The sequence below is a fragment of the Haliotis rufescens genome, unplaced genomic scaffold (assembly GCF_023055435.1).
Source record: "Haliotis rufescens isolate VD_foot unplaced genomic scaffold, xgHalRufe1.0.p SCAF_8, whole genome shotgun sequence".
Lineage (NCBI taxonomy): Eukaryota > Metazoa > Mollusca > Gastropoda > Lepetellida > Haliotidae > Haliotis > Haliotis rufescens.
The window spans coordinates 46,462,129-46,479,822 of NW_025964372.1; the positions used below are offsets into that span (position 1 = coordinate 46,462,129).

At 39.7% G+C, this 17,694-nt stretch overlaps 2 protein-coding genes across 2 annotated transcripts; both read right to left on the reverse strand.

The window, feature by feature from the left end:
* Window positions 1-2,797: 2,797 nt before the first annotated feature.
* Window positions 2,798-3,916, reverse strand: LOC124143637 (neuronal acetylcholine receptor subunit alpha-6-like). The gene has a single exon (XM_046512662.2). The coding sequence runs from the start codon at window positions 3,914-3,916 to the stop codon at window positions 2,798-2,800; it is 1,119 nt and encodes a 372-aa protein (XP_046368618.2).
* An 8,929-nt stretch (window positions 3,917-12,845) lies between these two features.
* Window positions 12,846-13,948, reverse strand: LOC124143638 (neuronal acetylcholine receptor subunit alpha-10-like). Its single transcript, XM_046512664.2, has 2 exons — window positions 13,558-13,948; window positions 12,846-13,195 (listed from the first exon to the last, which is right to left on the reverse strand). The coding sequence occupies exons 1-2, from the start codon at window positions 13,946-13,948 to the stop codon at window positions 12,846-12,848; spliced, it is 741 nt and encodes a 246-aa protein (XP_046368620.2).
* Window positions 13,949-17,694: the final 3,746 nt, after the last annotated feature.

Below are 17,694 nucleotides of genomic sequence, written 5' to 3' on the forward strand. Positions count from 1 at the left end.
CCGTTGGGGTCATATGCGGATAGAGGTGCAAATATCAAAGGTCAAGTAGGGACTACTTTCACTGTTTGAAAACAAACATGGCGTCGCCCTTGTCATTCGGCGATCGAGTCAGAATTAACCATCGAGAATCTGGATAAACTACAGAGATAATTGCAATCATTATCAAAAGAACGGTCTAATACAATTGTGTTCAATTCAATTCAAGATATCAGTAATTCCGTAATAGATGTGACAACGGCTTGACATAAGGTAGTTCACAGGTAGAATGCTTCTGGAATCCCAGAAAATCGAACCCTATCTTGAAAGCTGGTGAAACAGGCGGTCACAAATCGCTCAAACCAATTCAGCTGGGTCTGTTTCAAACCGAAGTAAAATCACAAGAGATGATTGCTGAAACCTCATTGTCATTCCCAATTCATTCGTCAGAATATTCTCAACTCTCTCATGAGAGTTGTCTTCTGTGTTGGCTATGTGACGTGTGGTGAGTCATCGGTCATCCATAATCAGATCATGTACTTCATAAAAAAATTCCTCAGTGTCTTAAGGATCTTGGATCATCTTCGAAGCTCTCTTCCATTCCTGAAATCTGCTGCCCACCTCTTAACAGTGGCACAGGCATGAGCATCTTCTCCTAAAGTTGACAACCATGTCAGCATGGATGTCTGTTGGAGATTGCTTTTTCAGTTTGAGATGAAAATTGTGATAGCCCCTTATTTTTATCACTTCCATCAACAGCGATGCCTCAGTTTAATGCCTCCAAAAATAGGCTATCTGGTTGTGTATTTGGCTCAAACATGGAGCGTATGGAACGTATTGAACGTATAACATAGAAATTGTGAAGGGTGCACCCCATACATCTTTCATATTTAGGCTCAGACATCTTCTGCAATCCTTTGCATATCCTGACAATGAAGCCCTTGAAATCAGCCAAATTATTAGTTCTACTACTACCTCAAGGATCTGAAAAATGTATTTGTAGCTTTGGGAAACGTTCTGCGCAACATTCCGGCCACGTTATATGTATGCACGTTGTTTTTTGTCCTATATGTTTTACTCTTTATACAATTATTCCCCCATAGCCTTTCTTTGTTTGTATCGCGATTACTGCCCAGTGTCTGCTCTTTCCACAGATACCACACTGTTAAGGCTTTTGACATTGGTCTTGAAGCGTAAAGGGCTATTGATAAACAGTTACAAGTCACCAACATTACTTAAAGTTCCAAATGCCAACCAAACTAACCTTGCGTTACCGGCTGATTTTGGTCTTGGCGTTTGCGACGTTTTATTTCATCCCAGACAGGTTGCATGAGTGAGAGGTGAGTGAGTGAGAACAACAGGTGGACATGGCAGTACAGCAATGCTATGCTGCCTCAAAAAGTCACGAGCAACATGGGGATGGGCATTATCCTGCTGCAATGTGACATTTGCACAAAGGGTAGAAGGTACGCCATTCAAACTGCCAGTTTGTTATTCCATGAGTTGTTATGCATTGATTTTCTGCAAGCCATTGATTTTGCGTAAATAATTTTTACGGTTAAACAAAGGTGTTTCATAAGAAATCTCTGCTAAATGCAGGGACCATTGTTCAGTTCTGACGAGATCATGAGCATGTGCTTATGAATCACTATCAAATAATGATGATGCCAGGTATTCGCAAAAAGGTGAGCGTATCCTGCCCCGTCCATGGCACAGCTAGTCACAAATGCATGCAAAGGGAAGTCAATTGTTCACCTGGAAAACAGGGAACATGTGGAAAGCAAGATAGGGAATTGCATCTGACATCAATTTTGGCACCACACGACTATCATAAAGCGTTTTGAAAGCCTTGCCAAGGCCTAGAATGGTGTCACCTTGATCAAACAACATTTGAAGAGTCGTTGGACACACTTTGAAATCTTCATACACAGAGCATGCTTGATTGTACCTCAGACGTTGTCAAATGTAGACACAAAAGGGTGGAATGTCATAAAAGGAAATTTAACTTTCAATTCATCCCACTTAGACAGTATTTTGGACAGCTTTTTGTCACTCTGGATCTTTATGGATGTAACTAAACATGAAAGAGATGAGGCAGTTTCGCTGGTGTCCTTTGTTACCAGTGCATATGCGTAAATAAGTGGAAGTGAATTGGCTGTCTGACCGTTTTTGAAAGATCATATCCGATCATTATTCCATGTTTGATTTAAGAGACACAATGAAACGTGAGCGTGCCCCAGATGCTTAGAATGTTGTTCATGTTGTCAATCACTGGTTTGACTTGTCCAGACTAGACTATTTACAGGACGTTTATAGTATAACTGGAATTATGCTGGTTGTGTGGTGAACAACAGTCCCTATTTCATCACGTCAATTCAATAATAAGGAATGCCGTACATAGCTTTAATGTAACTTTCCAATAGAGGAACACAACATACTGACTATAAGCCCACGTGTCAAATAATAACATTGCAGTTAACAATAGAGTCTCACACACATGACTGAAGAATCCCACATTTGAAAATCCAATTACACATTCAAAATTCAGGAATTGATATCCGGCCGAATTCCTTCCTATGCAACAAACAACACAGGGACATCAGTGCCAGAAGCAGGAACAACCCGAAGAAAACGTGATGTGGGCGGCGGACGTCTGGGACAGACTTCACATGGAGACTTTCAGCGTTGTTCGTCTTAACATTGTCGTTCGCTGTACACCCGTCTGAAATAGGAAACCGTTATTGCGGACATTGAGTGTGGCCATGGTGGTGATGATAACACAGTGTGGGGTTCGGACGTCGAGCTCCGGACGAGTTCCTTCTTACACACAAAACACCAGCAGGGACATCAGTGCCAGAAGCAGGAATACCCCGAACAAAACGTGGTCTGCGCGGCGGACCTTTGACGCAGACTTCACATACGAACGTTCAGTGATTTTCGTGTTTACGAGGTCGTGTTCTGGCTGTACAACTGTCTTGGTCTGAAATAGGTGACCGTTATTGCGGACGTTGAGTGTGGCCATGGTGGTGATGATAGCCAGGCAGCTCTGACAGAGGATGAGGGTCAGGTACACAGACAGTCCACACACGTCTCCAGACTTGGGGATCGAGTCGTTGACGAAGTTCATGAACACTGCATAGGACACAAATATTGAGATGAGGTAGGACATCTTCTCTCCGGAGTCAGCTGGTAGGAGGAACACACAGGCGTTGAGCAGAGAGAGAAGAGCCATAGGAAAGATGATACTAACTATATAGAACATGCTCTTGCGTTTCAAAAAGAACTCAAACGATACCAGACTTGATATCTGTTTCATTTGGACGTCTACATTCTTGGCAAGTATGTCAACCAACTCCCATTCATTGTTCTCAATAAAGAAAGAAGGTAATCCTGTAATAATAGAACCGGTGCTGGCAACTCCAAGATCGAAAGTATTTACAGGCGTGAACAGGATGCTACAACGCTGCTGATCAAACGGGTACCGAGTGATGTCTATTTGACAACTGGTCTTTAAACTCTCAAGGAATTGAAGTGATGCAATTCCTTTACTGGATATCTTTGGAGATTGTTCTGAAGCCAAGGTAGCGCTGTCGATACCGTTAGGGATAGCAATGGTCGGTATCCATACAAACTTCTCAGAGACGGTCACTTCCGTAATATTATCATAATCAGTTTTGTTCCAAGCCAGATTTGGGTCGAGCCACGTCATGCGGATACCAGCACTGAAAGTGAATATCTGCTCGGCAGCATTGAGATTGGAGATGGACATCAGCAACATACTTATGTTGACCTGTTTGTCATCGGAGAGATCAACACTGATGCCATAAGCATCAGTTTCCCCTTGGAGATATGCCTTCAGTCTTCCTAATGTCGACTCAGCGCTATCACATATACTGGCGATTGATACTATGACGACTAAGTTAAGGATTTTAGCCGGCATGTAAAACATGATTTCAGTGTTCAGTGGTGATGTTCAAAATGACAGATATTGTCAGGCAGGTGTTCTAATTTTGCTTAAATTGTGACAATGGACCTGTGAACTGGAATACGAGTCAACACGTATCACGCAATCAATAATGCTAGGCGCCTTGCGCACACCCATTAGGGAAAATGTAAGCGCTTTATAAACAGATTGATATTAATGATTCAATAGTAATAACTGTCCCCACCTTCATTGGACAAAGCAGTATCTCTTTATAGCACCTACTGCAGTTACGTACAAATAATGGAGGTGGTAATGACAACAGAATGCTCAGTAATCAGTGTTTCCAAAGCGCCGTTAATATACTTTTAGTGACAAGTACTGTATGTTTCTTTGCTTTCTGCAATATGAGTAGACCGGAAACATTTAAATGCGTCATGTCCCTGGAATGTATGTGCAACGTAAATACGCATTAATGTATTGCCAACGAATTGATTAATGCCATTGCCTGAGAATATATGTGGCATGCACTTCAATTTGTGCAAAGGAATTACACAGACAAAGCATTTAAATGAACCTGGTGCTGGCACGGACGTTACTACACTTACATACGATTAAATATGAAATTAAAGCTGGGGTTAATACAGAGTGAGTGAGTAAGTTAATATTTAACGTAACAGCGGCAATATTTCAGCTATATTATGACGAGAAGTTATTCATTAAGAATACATATATTAAGACTAAATAAAAACCTGTCATCGATGGACAGTAAATAACTAGAATATCACAGATTAATACTTAAGACTAGCTTACAACCATAAAAAGATATCACTATATTCCACAATACAATATGAAAAAGGGCTGTAGATCGCCAGCAACTGAAGGTAGATCACCATACCCGGGGGGACTGGTTGCGAATACCAGGTATCATAACTATTTGTTAGTGATTCATTAAGAAACGCTCAAGATATAGTCGGAATTTTTCAATCCAATCTGCTTTATGCAGAGATTTCTATTGGATATTGAAAGCATTTTGTCGCTTTATTTACAGTACCTTTGCTACATGCATGGATTTACATCATGCCTTCAGCGGCTGGCGTTTGTATGTAATGTTACCCACAATTGAAATTACAAATATTCTACGCTTAAAGGAATAGTAAGCAAAATATTCTTATGAGACGAACAAACGTTATCCTCTCAGGGGAACAATAATTTTACACTACTTCAACCCCCTTCGAGGAAATAGCCACTTACAAACTCAGATAGAAATTCATTATACCAATTTTAAAGGTCTTTTATTTCTTACAAAACATATGATCAAAATGTATTATACAATTCTTTTTCCTTTAAAAAACAAATAATTAAAAGAGAACTAATATTTTTAAAAATATCCTTTGAAATAATTATCACTTGTGATGGAAAAATCCAACACAGTTAAGCAGGACATGCTTGATAGGGTGGTTCTCTCATCTTGGGTTAATGATCAGTGTTGTTTTACAATCACAAGAGGTGTTACAGATTTGTTGAGTGCTGCTTTTGCACAGTTCGTTGAGGAAGAATTTTTAGCCACAGTTTAACCAAGTTTTTTCGCAATATCAGATTTATCCGTTAGTGGTACATCCTCATTCTTGAAATGGTGGATGCTGGAATTGGAACTCTTACCTTGTATTTTTCTGAATCATGTTCCATACATTAGACATGGTAAGTATATTTTTAGACATCAGTTTGCCAAGACGTTGGCGTTTATTTACAATATAGGTAAAAATAAAAGAAATGACGGTATTAAAATTATGGATCATGGGGATGGCAACGGAAATCGTGTTCAGCCATTTTCCGTGCCTTCCTTGCTTGTTTGTTTGTAGTCATTGTGGTTTGTGGATGTGTAGAATTGCAGAGGACTTTGGAATACATTCATCAGCAATTTTGCAAAGTTCATCAGAGAGTATTCGGACATGATCAGGAACGGTTGATAAACAAATCAGGTGTTAATTTTGGTGTGTGGGAGTGACGTCCATCTCCAGGGGCTGAAACGGATTTATGAACCTCAACAGATGTTCAACAGGAGAAGGCACCGCCAAGTGTTGGAGTGTCCTGGCTTTTCTCCTCATCTGCTTTTTAGCCTGTTTTGATAAATGGGCTTCAGCCTGAAATATTTCTATTTCGGTTACAGGGTTTGGTTCTGGTTCTAAGTGGTGATATTTGATCAGAAGGTATTGATTGAAAGTTTTGTTTGGGTGGCAGATGTCGGTATCATTGGAGAGTTTTGAGAAGTCTGAATGGTGTCATTGATGGTAATTTGTCATTCTTCAACCAAGAGATAGAAGAGAGATGGTATTGTATGGAGACCATAGTTACTTTGGTTACTGAAACTGGTGAAGAAGAGACGACAGCTGAATAGCTTTTAGAAGGTGTTTGGGACGGAATGAGCAACTGTTTTGCCACGGTGTAAGAGTGAGTGAGTATGGTTTTACGCCGCTTTTAGCAATATTCCAGCAATATCACGACGGGGGACACCAGAAATGGGCTTCACACATTGTACCCATGTCGGGAATCGAACCCAGGTCCTCGGCGTGATGAGCGAACGCTTTAACCACTAGGCTACCCGACCGCCCCCTTCTGGCAGAGAACTTCATCAAGATTATTATATAATATTCTGATAAAAAAATAGTTTGATATGATATGATATTTCGAAAGTATCAAGTATTCCATGCACAGGGCATGGAGTGACCAGCCGATTGATAGAATCGGGCCAATTCAACTACACATCGAGGTATAGTAAGGATCAAAGTAGTGTGTGGGGCAAAGGGGACAGCTGTTCCTGGCTCCAGTGCCGGTAACAACTGGAATCACGTTCTCTATCGACACAGGGGCGCAACCCACGGCAAACAGGTTGCCGAATTCGGTCGCCTCTTACGACCAGCAATGGGGTGCTGAGGACATATTCTACCCCGGGGCCTCACGTGGGCTTTTTTGCAGATATTCGTGCTGAGAAACATACATTTGATTTCTCAACTTTTCAGATGAACATGACATGAATACGAACATTAAACGTTCGGTAGTACAACGGGATGAAGTAGGTGAAGGTATAACTACATGCCAGGTAACCTTTACTGAGTGCCTTGCAAATCAGAATGAGGAATACTCACAGAAGACAAATATCAGATATTTAATCAGTCGGAAACTCAAGAGAATCTCTTTGATATAGCTTCGGAAACATTTAAGAACACGCTGATCCGCTCTAAACTTGATTGTGGCTCCATCATCTAAAGTGGGACTTGTAAAACCAATTTAAAATCACTTAATACGATTCACCATCAAGGCCTGAGGCTTTGCCCTTGAGCCTTCAGATCTTCGCCAATTAATAGTTTGTATGTGGGAGCGGATGAACCATCCGTTAAACACCGTCGCATCAGATAATCTTTGCAGTATATCTATGAATTACGTTCTACTTGCTCGAATCCAGCATGTCACTGTGTTTTTCATCTGCGGCTAAAATAAATCTTGACAATATAGCCCCCACTCATCTGTTGTCTTCTCCACAATGGCATTTAGTAAACCAGAGGTGGATCTAACATTAACTGAACTAAGGCATTTTGAAACAAATCAACTAATTTATCAACGAGAATATAATCAATAAAAAGCTTTTACAATACCTACAAATCTTTACATATAGATCCAAGGATGTTGACAAACAATTTACATATATTTTCCGACTCTCTTTCCTGTCTTCATGCAATTAAAAATCAGTCTTCCAAACATCGACTTTTAATCGAAATTCTTGAATGAAATAATTAATGTGCCACTGGCCAATACGGCATCATTGATTTTTCCATCACAAGGGATACGTATTTAAAATCTTCATCTATTAAGGGTCTTTATAACAGTATTAGTTCTCATTTGTTTATTGGGTTTTTAATGTATGTAGGAACACATAATTCAAAGTACATTTATTCATACCTCAGTTTTAAACGTATTATATTTGTTTTATAGTCCCCACGGTCCCTAGAATGGTGCGTAACTTTAGTTGCTGGTGATCTATAACCCATTTATATATTGTATTGTTGAATTCATTCTTTCATATGCTCTCAGTTAGTTTAAAATCAATCGAAACTGTGTTCCTCTAGTTATTATACTTCCATCGCTAACAGGTTTCATTCAAGCTGAAAATATCTGTATTTTAAATGGCTACGTTCTCGTTACGACATGGCTAAAATACTGCCGACGTGACGTTAAATTTCGACTCACTCACTTCCTCACTCTTTTTATAGAACTTATATTCTGGTAACAAATTGTCCTACGGCTACCTTTTCGCAATACCTGTCTTCACCTTTAGAATAACAAAATATACATAGCGATATGATTAGGCATTAAAATTGATGCTGTCTTCAACAAAGAGACTGTGTTCATAAGACAGGGGGTAAGTCATTCCTCATTTTAATACTTGTTAAGTTTGTTGAAACAAAATGTTTCAACACAATCTGCTGTGAAATATCAGGTCATATCTAATCTTGACATCTGCTAAAATGTTGACAATAAAGGAATTCGTCACGTAGCAAATTGTGAAGGTCTCCAATAGATAAAACTTATAAACCAAGCAGATGGCTCTTTTTATACTGCGCCCCTCCTACGTTTGGATTGCAGCTCAATCGCACCACAATATATACTGAACAACAGTGACATTGAATAAGATTTAATGCAAAGTTATGTTTTTAACCAAGTCTGAAACAATTTCGGTTTGCAACAGATAAAAGACTCCTGTAAGTGTTCAAATGGTTTCATTTGCCATACTGACTTCAGAAAATGCGTGATTTCATAACAAAAACATGAACATGCCAAAATGTCAATTTACAAATCAATAGCTGTGCTGTGCTTTGGGATATCTGTCCATATCCGCTGTTCCTGGAGTGTCTGTGGAACACGTGGTTGACGTCGAAGGCGCCGATCCATCCCATCCGACATGTGCTCGGTTGGTGAGAGATCAGGGGAGCGAGCCGGCCAGGGGATGACGTTCACGTTGTTTTGTTGATGAGAATCCTGAACAAGTCGAGAAATATGAGGCCGGGCGTTGTCATGACACAATGATTGACGTAGCGTTCACCTCGACGTCAGTACACTCGAATCCGTCCATCGCTGTGGCTGAGGTGAAAACGAGACTTGTCAGTGAATAGAACTTGTCCCCACTGCATTGCCGTCTAGCGTAGACGCTGTCTGCACCACTGTAGACGTGCTTGACGGTGGTTTCCTGTCGAAATGGGACGTCTGGCAGGTCTTCTGGCGACAATCCCTGCACATCTGCGACGACGACGTACAATTTGTGAAGATATTCGTCGAAGGCCAGGGCTGCTTCTTGCACTCACTGTTGCTGGCTGGAATCGATTTCGTAGGTGTGTTGTTCGAATCCAGTTGTCTTGTCGATTATTGGTTACGCGTGGCCTCCTACTCCGAGGATGGTCTCTGACTGCATTCGTCTGTTGCCATCGTTGCCATAAACACCAAATGGTGTTTCTGTGGACGTTACATTGTCTTGCAACATCACGTTGACTCGATCCTGCTTCAAGCATACCAATGGCTCGCAGACGCTCATTTTCGGACAGGCGTGGCGTTTCGTAATGTTGAATAATTGCGTAATCTGGTTGTTTTTCTGAGTGGTTGTTGTCAGCACGATGCTTAATAATGCATATGGAATCCCGTTAACGCACATCTATTTATACCCATTCTTGGGTAGTGAAATGCATGGGGCTTGCATAAAAGTCAACTTTTGCATGGAATGCATGCTTTTCTGTAGCAGTTGCGTTTTTGTGACTTCCATACATGTACTACAATATTGAAAACCAAACTTGTTTGAAAAAACACTAAAATATTAGTGTCACAGGAACTTTTGTTGTTGAGTATATAATATAGTGCAAAGGTGACACCTTAGAAAACATTAGGATGGGAGGGAACAGCAATGAAACTAAAAAAGCACACGGGATAACTCTACCGGCAGTGAAACTTAATTTCTTTGAAATGGTGATCATTTGTGATTTATATGGGCTACAATTAATCTATCCCACATTGAATTACAAATAAAAGCAACAATACTCATTCCATATCCGTAAGAAATCTCGCCAAAAAGCAGAGTCGATTCTGACAAAATCCCGATCACATGTTAATAAATCACAATCAAATAGTTAAAGGGGCACTGATCTAAAACAATACCCCGGGACTGGTTGTTGCCTTTGTTATTGTTCTTTCCCGTGAGTACCGCATGATATAGCAGAGACCTAGACTAGTTCGCAACCTGTGCTGCGCATTTGTCACTTTTATTGATAGTATAAGGGCGTATGGTCACATTGATCAACAAAATGAAATACAGTTTTGGAAATAATAAGGAAATGTAGGTATCGTTGTGGGTAGCATCGGTAATGGTGACGAAGTTTTGATAAGTCACTTGCTTGGTAATTGTGCGATTTTCGTTTACACTACTTTGACTTGCTACACAAAGTAAATATTTCTCCTGAGCATTGCTTATTTTATTGTGTTTATATTTTTACAGTCAAAATGTGCAAAATTTTACACTTAGGAAATTTGTTAAACGCCTGAATATTCAGTTATTTTACAAATTGACTGAAAAATATGTCCATCTGTATTATTATGACAACGAATTCCAAACATTTTAATGTTTAATATGATCACCAAGAGACTGAAAAGTTACGATGAAAAATACATTTCTATATTGTTTGGCTTCTAATCCAACATAATAATATATTGTGATGTTTTTAGGCCCTATTGATCGTCTTAATTAATTTTGGTCAATCTGTTAAAGAAATGGACAGATTTTTCAGTCGAAATGACTTAAATATTCACACATTTTATAAATTGCCTGAGAGAATCACATTTTGCAACTTGACTGTAATATACAAAGGAAAAGACTTGTGAAAACAACGTCTATCGCGCATCGAAGAATTTCCCAACCAAGACGTAGAGGAACAAGAATGTACAAAGAAACGTTATCGATGTCACGTGTCTCTGTAACAATCAAATATTTTAAAATATATACATCGTTTCGGGATATTATAACCTGTGTTCGTTTCTGATCACTTAGATTGTTTCAGGTGTTTCACATAGGTGTCAAGTCTCATAGGTCGGCTTAGAAAGCCCACGTGACAACTATTTTCATAACGTCCACGGTTCCTAAAGAAAATTCCATTGAGTTAGATAACAATGAGCAATTAATCAACGTAGTGTCGGTTAACCCTTTGAACAAAGTATGTTGTTTTTACATCGGCACTTCACGCAAGGATATGAGAATATTCCCTTTGTTTTAGTAAACCCAGACATGTAAATACTCACTTTTGACACTATCCACCGTGCAAGATAACAGTGGTTAATCAATCAATGTATTTTCTGTTAATCCTTTGATGACTACGAACGATCCGCTGATTTACAAAAAAAGTAAATCAACTGATCATTCATCTCTTGCTGGGGTGCCACGTGCATATTTACATAACACACATTTCACCTCACTTCAAACCTGGATTTAGATTGAATAATTACCCCAGACACTATAAATGCCAAATGGGAAGCTTCCTCAGGTATTCGGAGTGATGCTACCACTAATTATACCTGTAATAAATTCATTAACTGAGCATCAAGTGAATGACGACAAATACGCAAGTGTAGGGTTATACCAGAAAACGTGGATGACAACAAGGGAGTAGTAATGGTATTATCGACGCAATCCGAAATCCGAAAATGCTTTCACTGCATTGATCCTTTTTTTAAACGATAACAAATCAAGGGTGTTTCCAAATGGCGACAACCGATGATCTCCGCCGTTCTTTTTGTCTGTTTGTTTAGGCTGAAGAAATTAATAAACATGCGCCTTTGTCGAAATCTTTATAGATCACAGTTAACCAATCAGTGTCCAAAATGGGTAAAACAAATATTGCCTCCAAGTTTATTTTGCTGTCCTTGCAGACGGTAGCCCAGTCTCTTGTCACGTTCAGTTGCGTTGCGTATCATCCGGGTGCTTACGGGGAAAAAACAATAACAAAGGCAACAACCAGTCCCGGGGAATTGCTTTAGATCAGTGCCCCTTTAAAGTACAAGTGTTCGCAAAAAGGTAAGCGTGTCGCGCGCCCGCCACAAACACATGCAAGTCAAATCAACTGTTCACAAGAAAACACACAGGAACATGTTGCACAACACCATAAAGATAATTGCATCGGACATCATGTTTACTCATTGATGCGTCAAATTTGGAAATGTCCACATGTGACGTGATACAAACAAGAAGTACGAATAACTTTATTTAAAAAACAGAAACAGACATGGAAGAAAAGGGAATATTTGTATAAATGCTAAATGAGCTAAATTTGTAGTCCTCTGGTATTCTGTACTCATAGACCATCTAACGTTAACGTACATGAATCTCAAATTGGATAATCCAATAAATAGCCAGGATGTAGCTACATTTATTTTCTCTTTTGATCACAAAGCCTACCGCTGGTACATGAAAATCCGAAAACCAAATGTTTGGCCAAGATAAAATTACAATCGTTTTGTGTGTGTTTTCATGTCATGGCGGATTTGATTATTTGCAGGTTATTAATGGTTTTGAATAGTGATGACAGTACTGCTAATCAAACTTTCTAATTTCCCAAATCATTTTAAACAACATAGTACTCACTGTAAGCACATGGTTCAGAAAGTCACATTGAAGGCAACAAGAGAGTCACACTAGCCTACACACATGCCACTGATCATAGAGTAAATAATTACTGAAGGAATCGACGTGTCACATTAAATCACTGCAAATCCACGTTTGAAAAGCTTATCACAACGGAGGCATTCCCTAACACAGTGGGGGGGGATCGGACGTCGAGCTCCGGACGAGTTCCTTCTTATACCCCAAACACCAGCACGGACATCATGATCAGTGCCAGGGCTCCAGACAAATGTCGCCTTATACACAAAACACCAGCAGGGACATCAGTGCCAGAAGCAGGAAGACCCCGAACAAAACGTGGTCCGAGCGGCGGACCTTTGACGGACGTTCAGTGCTTTTGGGGTTTACGTTGTAGTGTTCTGGCTGTACATCTGTCTTGGTCTGAAATAGGTGACCGTTATTGCGGACGTTGAGTGTGGCCATGGTGGTGATGATAGCCAGGCAGCTCTGACAGAGGATGAGGGTCAGGTACACAGACAGTCGACAAACGTCTCCAGACTTGGGGATCGAGTCATTGACGAAGTTCATGAACACTGCATAGGACACAAATATTGAGATGAGGTAGGACATCTTCTCTCCGGAGTCAGCTGGTAGGAGGAACACACAGGCGTTGAGCAGAGAGAGAAGAGCCATAGGAAAGATGATACTAACTATATAGAACATGCTCTTGCGTTTCAAACATACTCAAACGATACCAGACTTGATATCTGTTTCATTTGGACGTCTACATTCTTGGCAAGTATGTCAACCAACTCCCATTCATTGTTCTCAATAAAGAAAGAAGGTAATCCTGTAATATTAGAACCGGTTCTGTCAACTCCAAGATCGAAAGTATTTACAGGCGTAAACAGGATGCTACATCGCTGCTGATCAAACGGGTACCGAGTGATGTCTATTTGACAACTGGTCTTGAAACTCTCAAGGAATTGAAGTGATGCAATTCCATTACTGGATATCTTTGGAGATTGTTCTGAAGCCAAGGTAGCGCTGTCGATACCGTTAGGGATGGCAATGGTCGGTATCCATACAAACTTCTCAGAGATGGTCACTTCCGTAATATTATCATAATCAGTTTTGTTCCAAGCCAGATTTGGGTCGAGCCACGTCATGCGGAAACCAGCACTGAAAGTGAATATCTGCTCGGCAGCATTGAGGTTGGAGATGGACATCAGCAACATACTTATGTTGACCTGTTTGTCATCGGAGAGATCAACACTGATGCCATAAGCATCAGTTTCCCCTTGGAGATATGCCTTCAGTCTTCCTAATGTCGACTCAGCGCTATCACATATACTGGCGATTGATACTATGACGACTAAGTTAAGGATTTTAGCCGGCATGTAAAACATGATATCAGTGTTCAGTGGTGATGTTCAAAATGACAGATATTGTCAGGCAGGTCTTTATCCATTTATAATTTTGCTTAAATTGTGACAATGGACCTGTGAACTGGAATACGAGTCAACACGTATCACGCAATCAATAATGCTAGGCGCCTTGCGCACACCCATTAGTGAAAATGTAAGCGCTTTATAAACAGATTGATGTTAATGATTCAATAGTAATACCTGTCCCCACCTTCATTGGACAAAGCAGTATCTCTGTATAGCACCTACTGCAGTTACGTACAAATAATGGAGGTGGTAATGACAACAGATTGCCGTGGAAAAAATCTTTTATTAAATGCTCAGTAATCAGTGTTTCCAAAGCACCATTAATATACTTTTTAGTGAAAAGTACTATATGTTTCTTTGCTTTCTGCAATATGAGTAGACCGGAAACATTTAAATGCGTCATGTCCCTGAAATGTATGTGCAACGTAAATACGCATTAATGTATTGCCAACGAATTGATTAATGCCATTGCCTGAGAATATATGTGGCATGCACTTCAATTTGTGCAAAGGAATTACACAGACAACGCATTTAAATGAACCTGGTGCTGGCACGGACGTTACTACACTAACATGCGATTAAATATGAAATTAAAGCTGGGGTTAATACAGAGTGAGTGAGTAAGTTAATATTTAACGTAACAGCGGCAATATTTCAGCTATATTATGACGAGAAGTTATTCATTAAGAATACATATATTAAGACTAAATAAAAACCTGTCATCGATGGACAGTAAATAACTAGAATATCACAGATTAATACTTAAGACTAGCTTACAACCATAAAAAGATATCACTATATTCCACAATACAATATGAAAAAGGGCTGTAGATCGCCAGCAACTGAAGGTAGATCACCATACCCGGGGGGACTGGTTGCGAATACCAGGTATCATAACTATTTGTTAGTGATTCATTAAGAAACGCTCAAGATATAGTCGGAATTTTTCAATCCAATCTGCTTTATGCAGAGATTTCTATTGGATATTGAAAGCATTTTGTCGCTTTATTTACAGTACCTTTGCTACATGCATGGATTTACATCATGCCTTCAGCGGCTGGCGTTTGTATGTAATGTTACCCACAATTGAAATTACAAATATTCTAGGCTTAAAGGAATAGTAAGCAAAATATTCTTATGAGACGAACAAACGTTATCCTCTCAGGGGAACAATAATTTTACACTACTTCAACCCCCTTCGAGGAAATAGCCACTTACAAACTCAGATAGAAATTCATTATACCAATTTTAAAGGTCTTTTATTTCTTACAAAACATATGATCAAAATGTATTATACAATTCTTTTTCCTTTAAAAAACAAATAATTAAAAGAGAACTAATATTTTTAAAAATATCCTTTGAAATAATTATCACTTGTGATGGAAAAATCCAACACAGTTAAGCAGGACATGCTTGATAGGGTGGTTCTCTCATCTTGGGTTAATGATCAGTGTTGTTTTACAATCACAAGAGGTGTTACAGATTTGTTGAGTGCTGCTTTTGCACAGTTCGTTGAGGAAGAATTTTTAGCCACAGTTTAACCAAGTTTTTTCGCAATATCAGATTTATCCGTTAGTGGTACATCCTCATTCTTGAAATGGTGGATGCTGGAATTGGAACTCTTACCTTGTATTTTTCTGAATCATGTTCCATACATTAGACATGGTAAGTATATTTTTAGACATCAGTTTGCCAAGACGTTGGCGTTTATTTACAATATAGGTAAAAATAAAAGAAATGACGGTATTAAAATTATGGATCATGGGGATGGCAACGGAAATCGTGTTCAGCCATTTTCCGTGCCTTCCTTGCTTGTTTGTTTGTAGTCATTGTGGTTTGTGGATGTGTAGAATTGCAGAGGACTTTGGAATACATTCATCAGCAATTTTGCAAAGTTCATCAGAGAGTATTCGGACATGATCAGGAACGGTTGATAAACAAATCAGGTGTTAATTTTGGTGTGTGGGAGTGACGTCCATCTCCAGGGGCTGAAACGGATTTATGAACCTCAACAGATGTTCAACAGGAGAAGGCACCGCCAAGTGTTGGAGTGTCCTGGCTTTTCTCCTCATCTGCTTTTTAGCCTGTTTTGATAAATGGGCTTCAGCCTGAAATATTTCTATTTCGGTTACAGGGTTTGGTTCTGGTTCTAAGTGGTGATATTTGATCAGAAGGTATTGATTGAAAGTTTTGTTTGGGTGGCAGATGTCGGTATCATTGGAGAGTTTTGAGAAGTCTGAATGGTGTCATTGATGGTAATTTGTCATTCTTCAACCAAGAGATAGAAGAGAGATGGTATTGTATGGAGACCATAGTTACTTTGGTTACTGAAACTGGTGAAGAAGAGACGACAGCTGAATAGCTTTTAGAAGGTGTTTGGGACGGAATGAGCAACTGTTTTGCCACGGTGTAAGAGTGAGTGAGTATGGTTTTACGCCGCTTTTAGCAATATTCCAGCAATATCACGACGGGGGACACCAGAAATGGGCTTCACACATTGTACCCATGTCGGGAATCGAACCCAGGTCCTCGGCGTGATGAGCGAACGCTTTAACCACTAGGCTACCCGACCGCCCCCTTCTGGCAGAGAACTTCATCAAGATTATTATATAATATTCTGATAAAAAAATAGTTTGATATGATATGATATTTCGAAAGTATCAAGTATTCCATGCACAGGGCATGGAGTGACCAGCCGATTGATAGAATCGGGCCAATTCAACTACACATCGAGGTATAGTAAGGATCAAAGTAGTGTGTGGGGCAAAGGGGACAGCTGTTCCTGGCTCCAGTGCCGGTAACAACTGGAATCACGTTCTCTATCGACACAGGGGCGCAACCCACGGCAAACAGGTTGCCGAATTCGGTCGCCTCTTACGACCAGCAATGGGGTGCTGAGGACATATTCTACCCCGGGGCCTCACGTGGGCTTTTTTGCAGATATTCGTGCTGAGAAACATACATTTGATTTCTCAACTTTTCAGATGAACATGACATGAATACGAACATTAAACGTTCGGTAGTACAACGGGATGAAGTAGGTGAAGGTATAACTACATGCCAGGTAACCTTTACTGAGTGCCTTGCAAATCAGAATGAGGAATACTCACAGAAGACAAATATCAGATATTTAATCAGTCGGAAACTCAAGAGAATCTCTTTGATATAGCTTCGGAAACATTTAAGAACACGCTGATCCGCTCTAAACTTGATTGTGGCTCCATCATCTAAAGTGGGACTTGTAAAACCAATTTAAAATCACTTAATACGATTCACCATCAAGGCCTGAGGCTTTGCCCTTGAGCCTTCAGATCTTCGCCAATTAATAGTTTGTATGTGGGAGCGGATGAACCATCCGTTAAACACCGTCGCATCAGATAATCTTTGCAGTATATCTATGAATTACGTTCTACTTGCTCGAATCCAGCATGTCACTGTGTTTTTCATCTGCGGCTAAAATAAATCTTGACAATATAGCCCCCACTCATCTGTTGTCTTCTCCACAATGGCATTTAGTAAACCAGAGGTGGATCTAACATTAACTGAACTAAGGCATTTTGAAACAAATCAACTAATTTATCAACGAGAATATAATCAATAAAAAGCTTTTACAATACCTACAAATCTTTACATATAGATCCAAGGATGTTGACAAACAATTTACATATATTTTCCGACTCTCTTTCCTGTCT

Excerpts from the sequence above, each read along its gene's own strand:
- LOC124143638 (XM_046512664.2), bottom strand. The coding sequence starts at position 13,948 with ATGCCGGCTAAAATCCTTAACTTAGTCGTCATAGTATCAATCGCCAGT. Across the intron at positions 13,196-13,557 it reads ACAATCTCCAAAGATATCCA|CTGACTCCGGAGAGAAGATG; the intron begins GTAATGGAATTG and ends TCCTCCTACCAG.
- LOC124143637 (XM_046512662.2), bottom strand. The coding sequence starts at position 3,916 with ATGCCGGCTAAAATCCTTAACTTAGTCGTCATAGTATCAATCGCCAGT.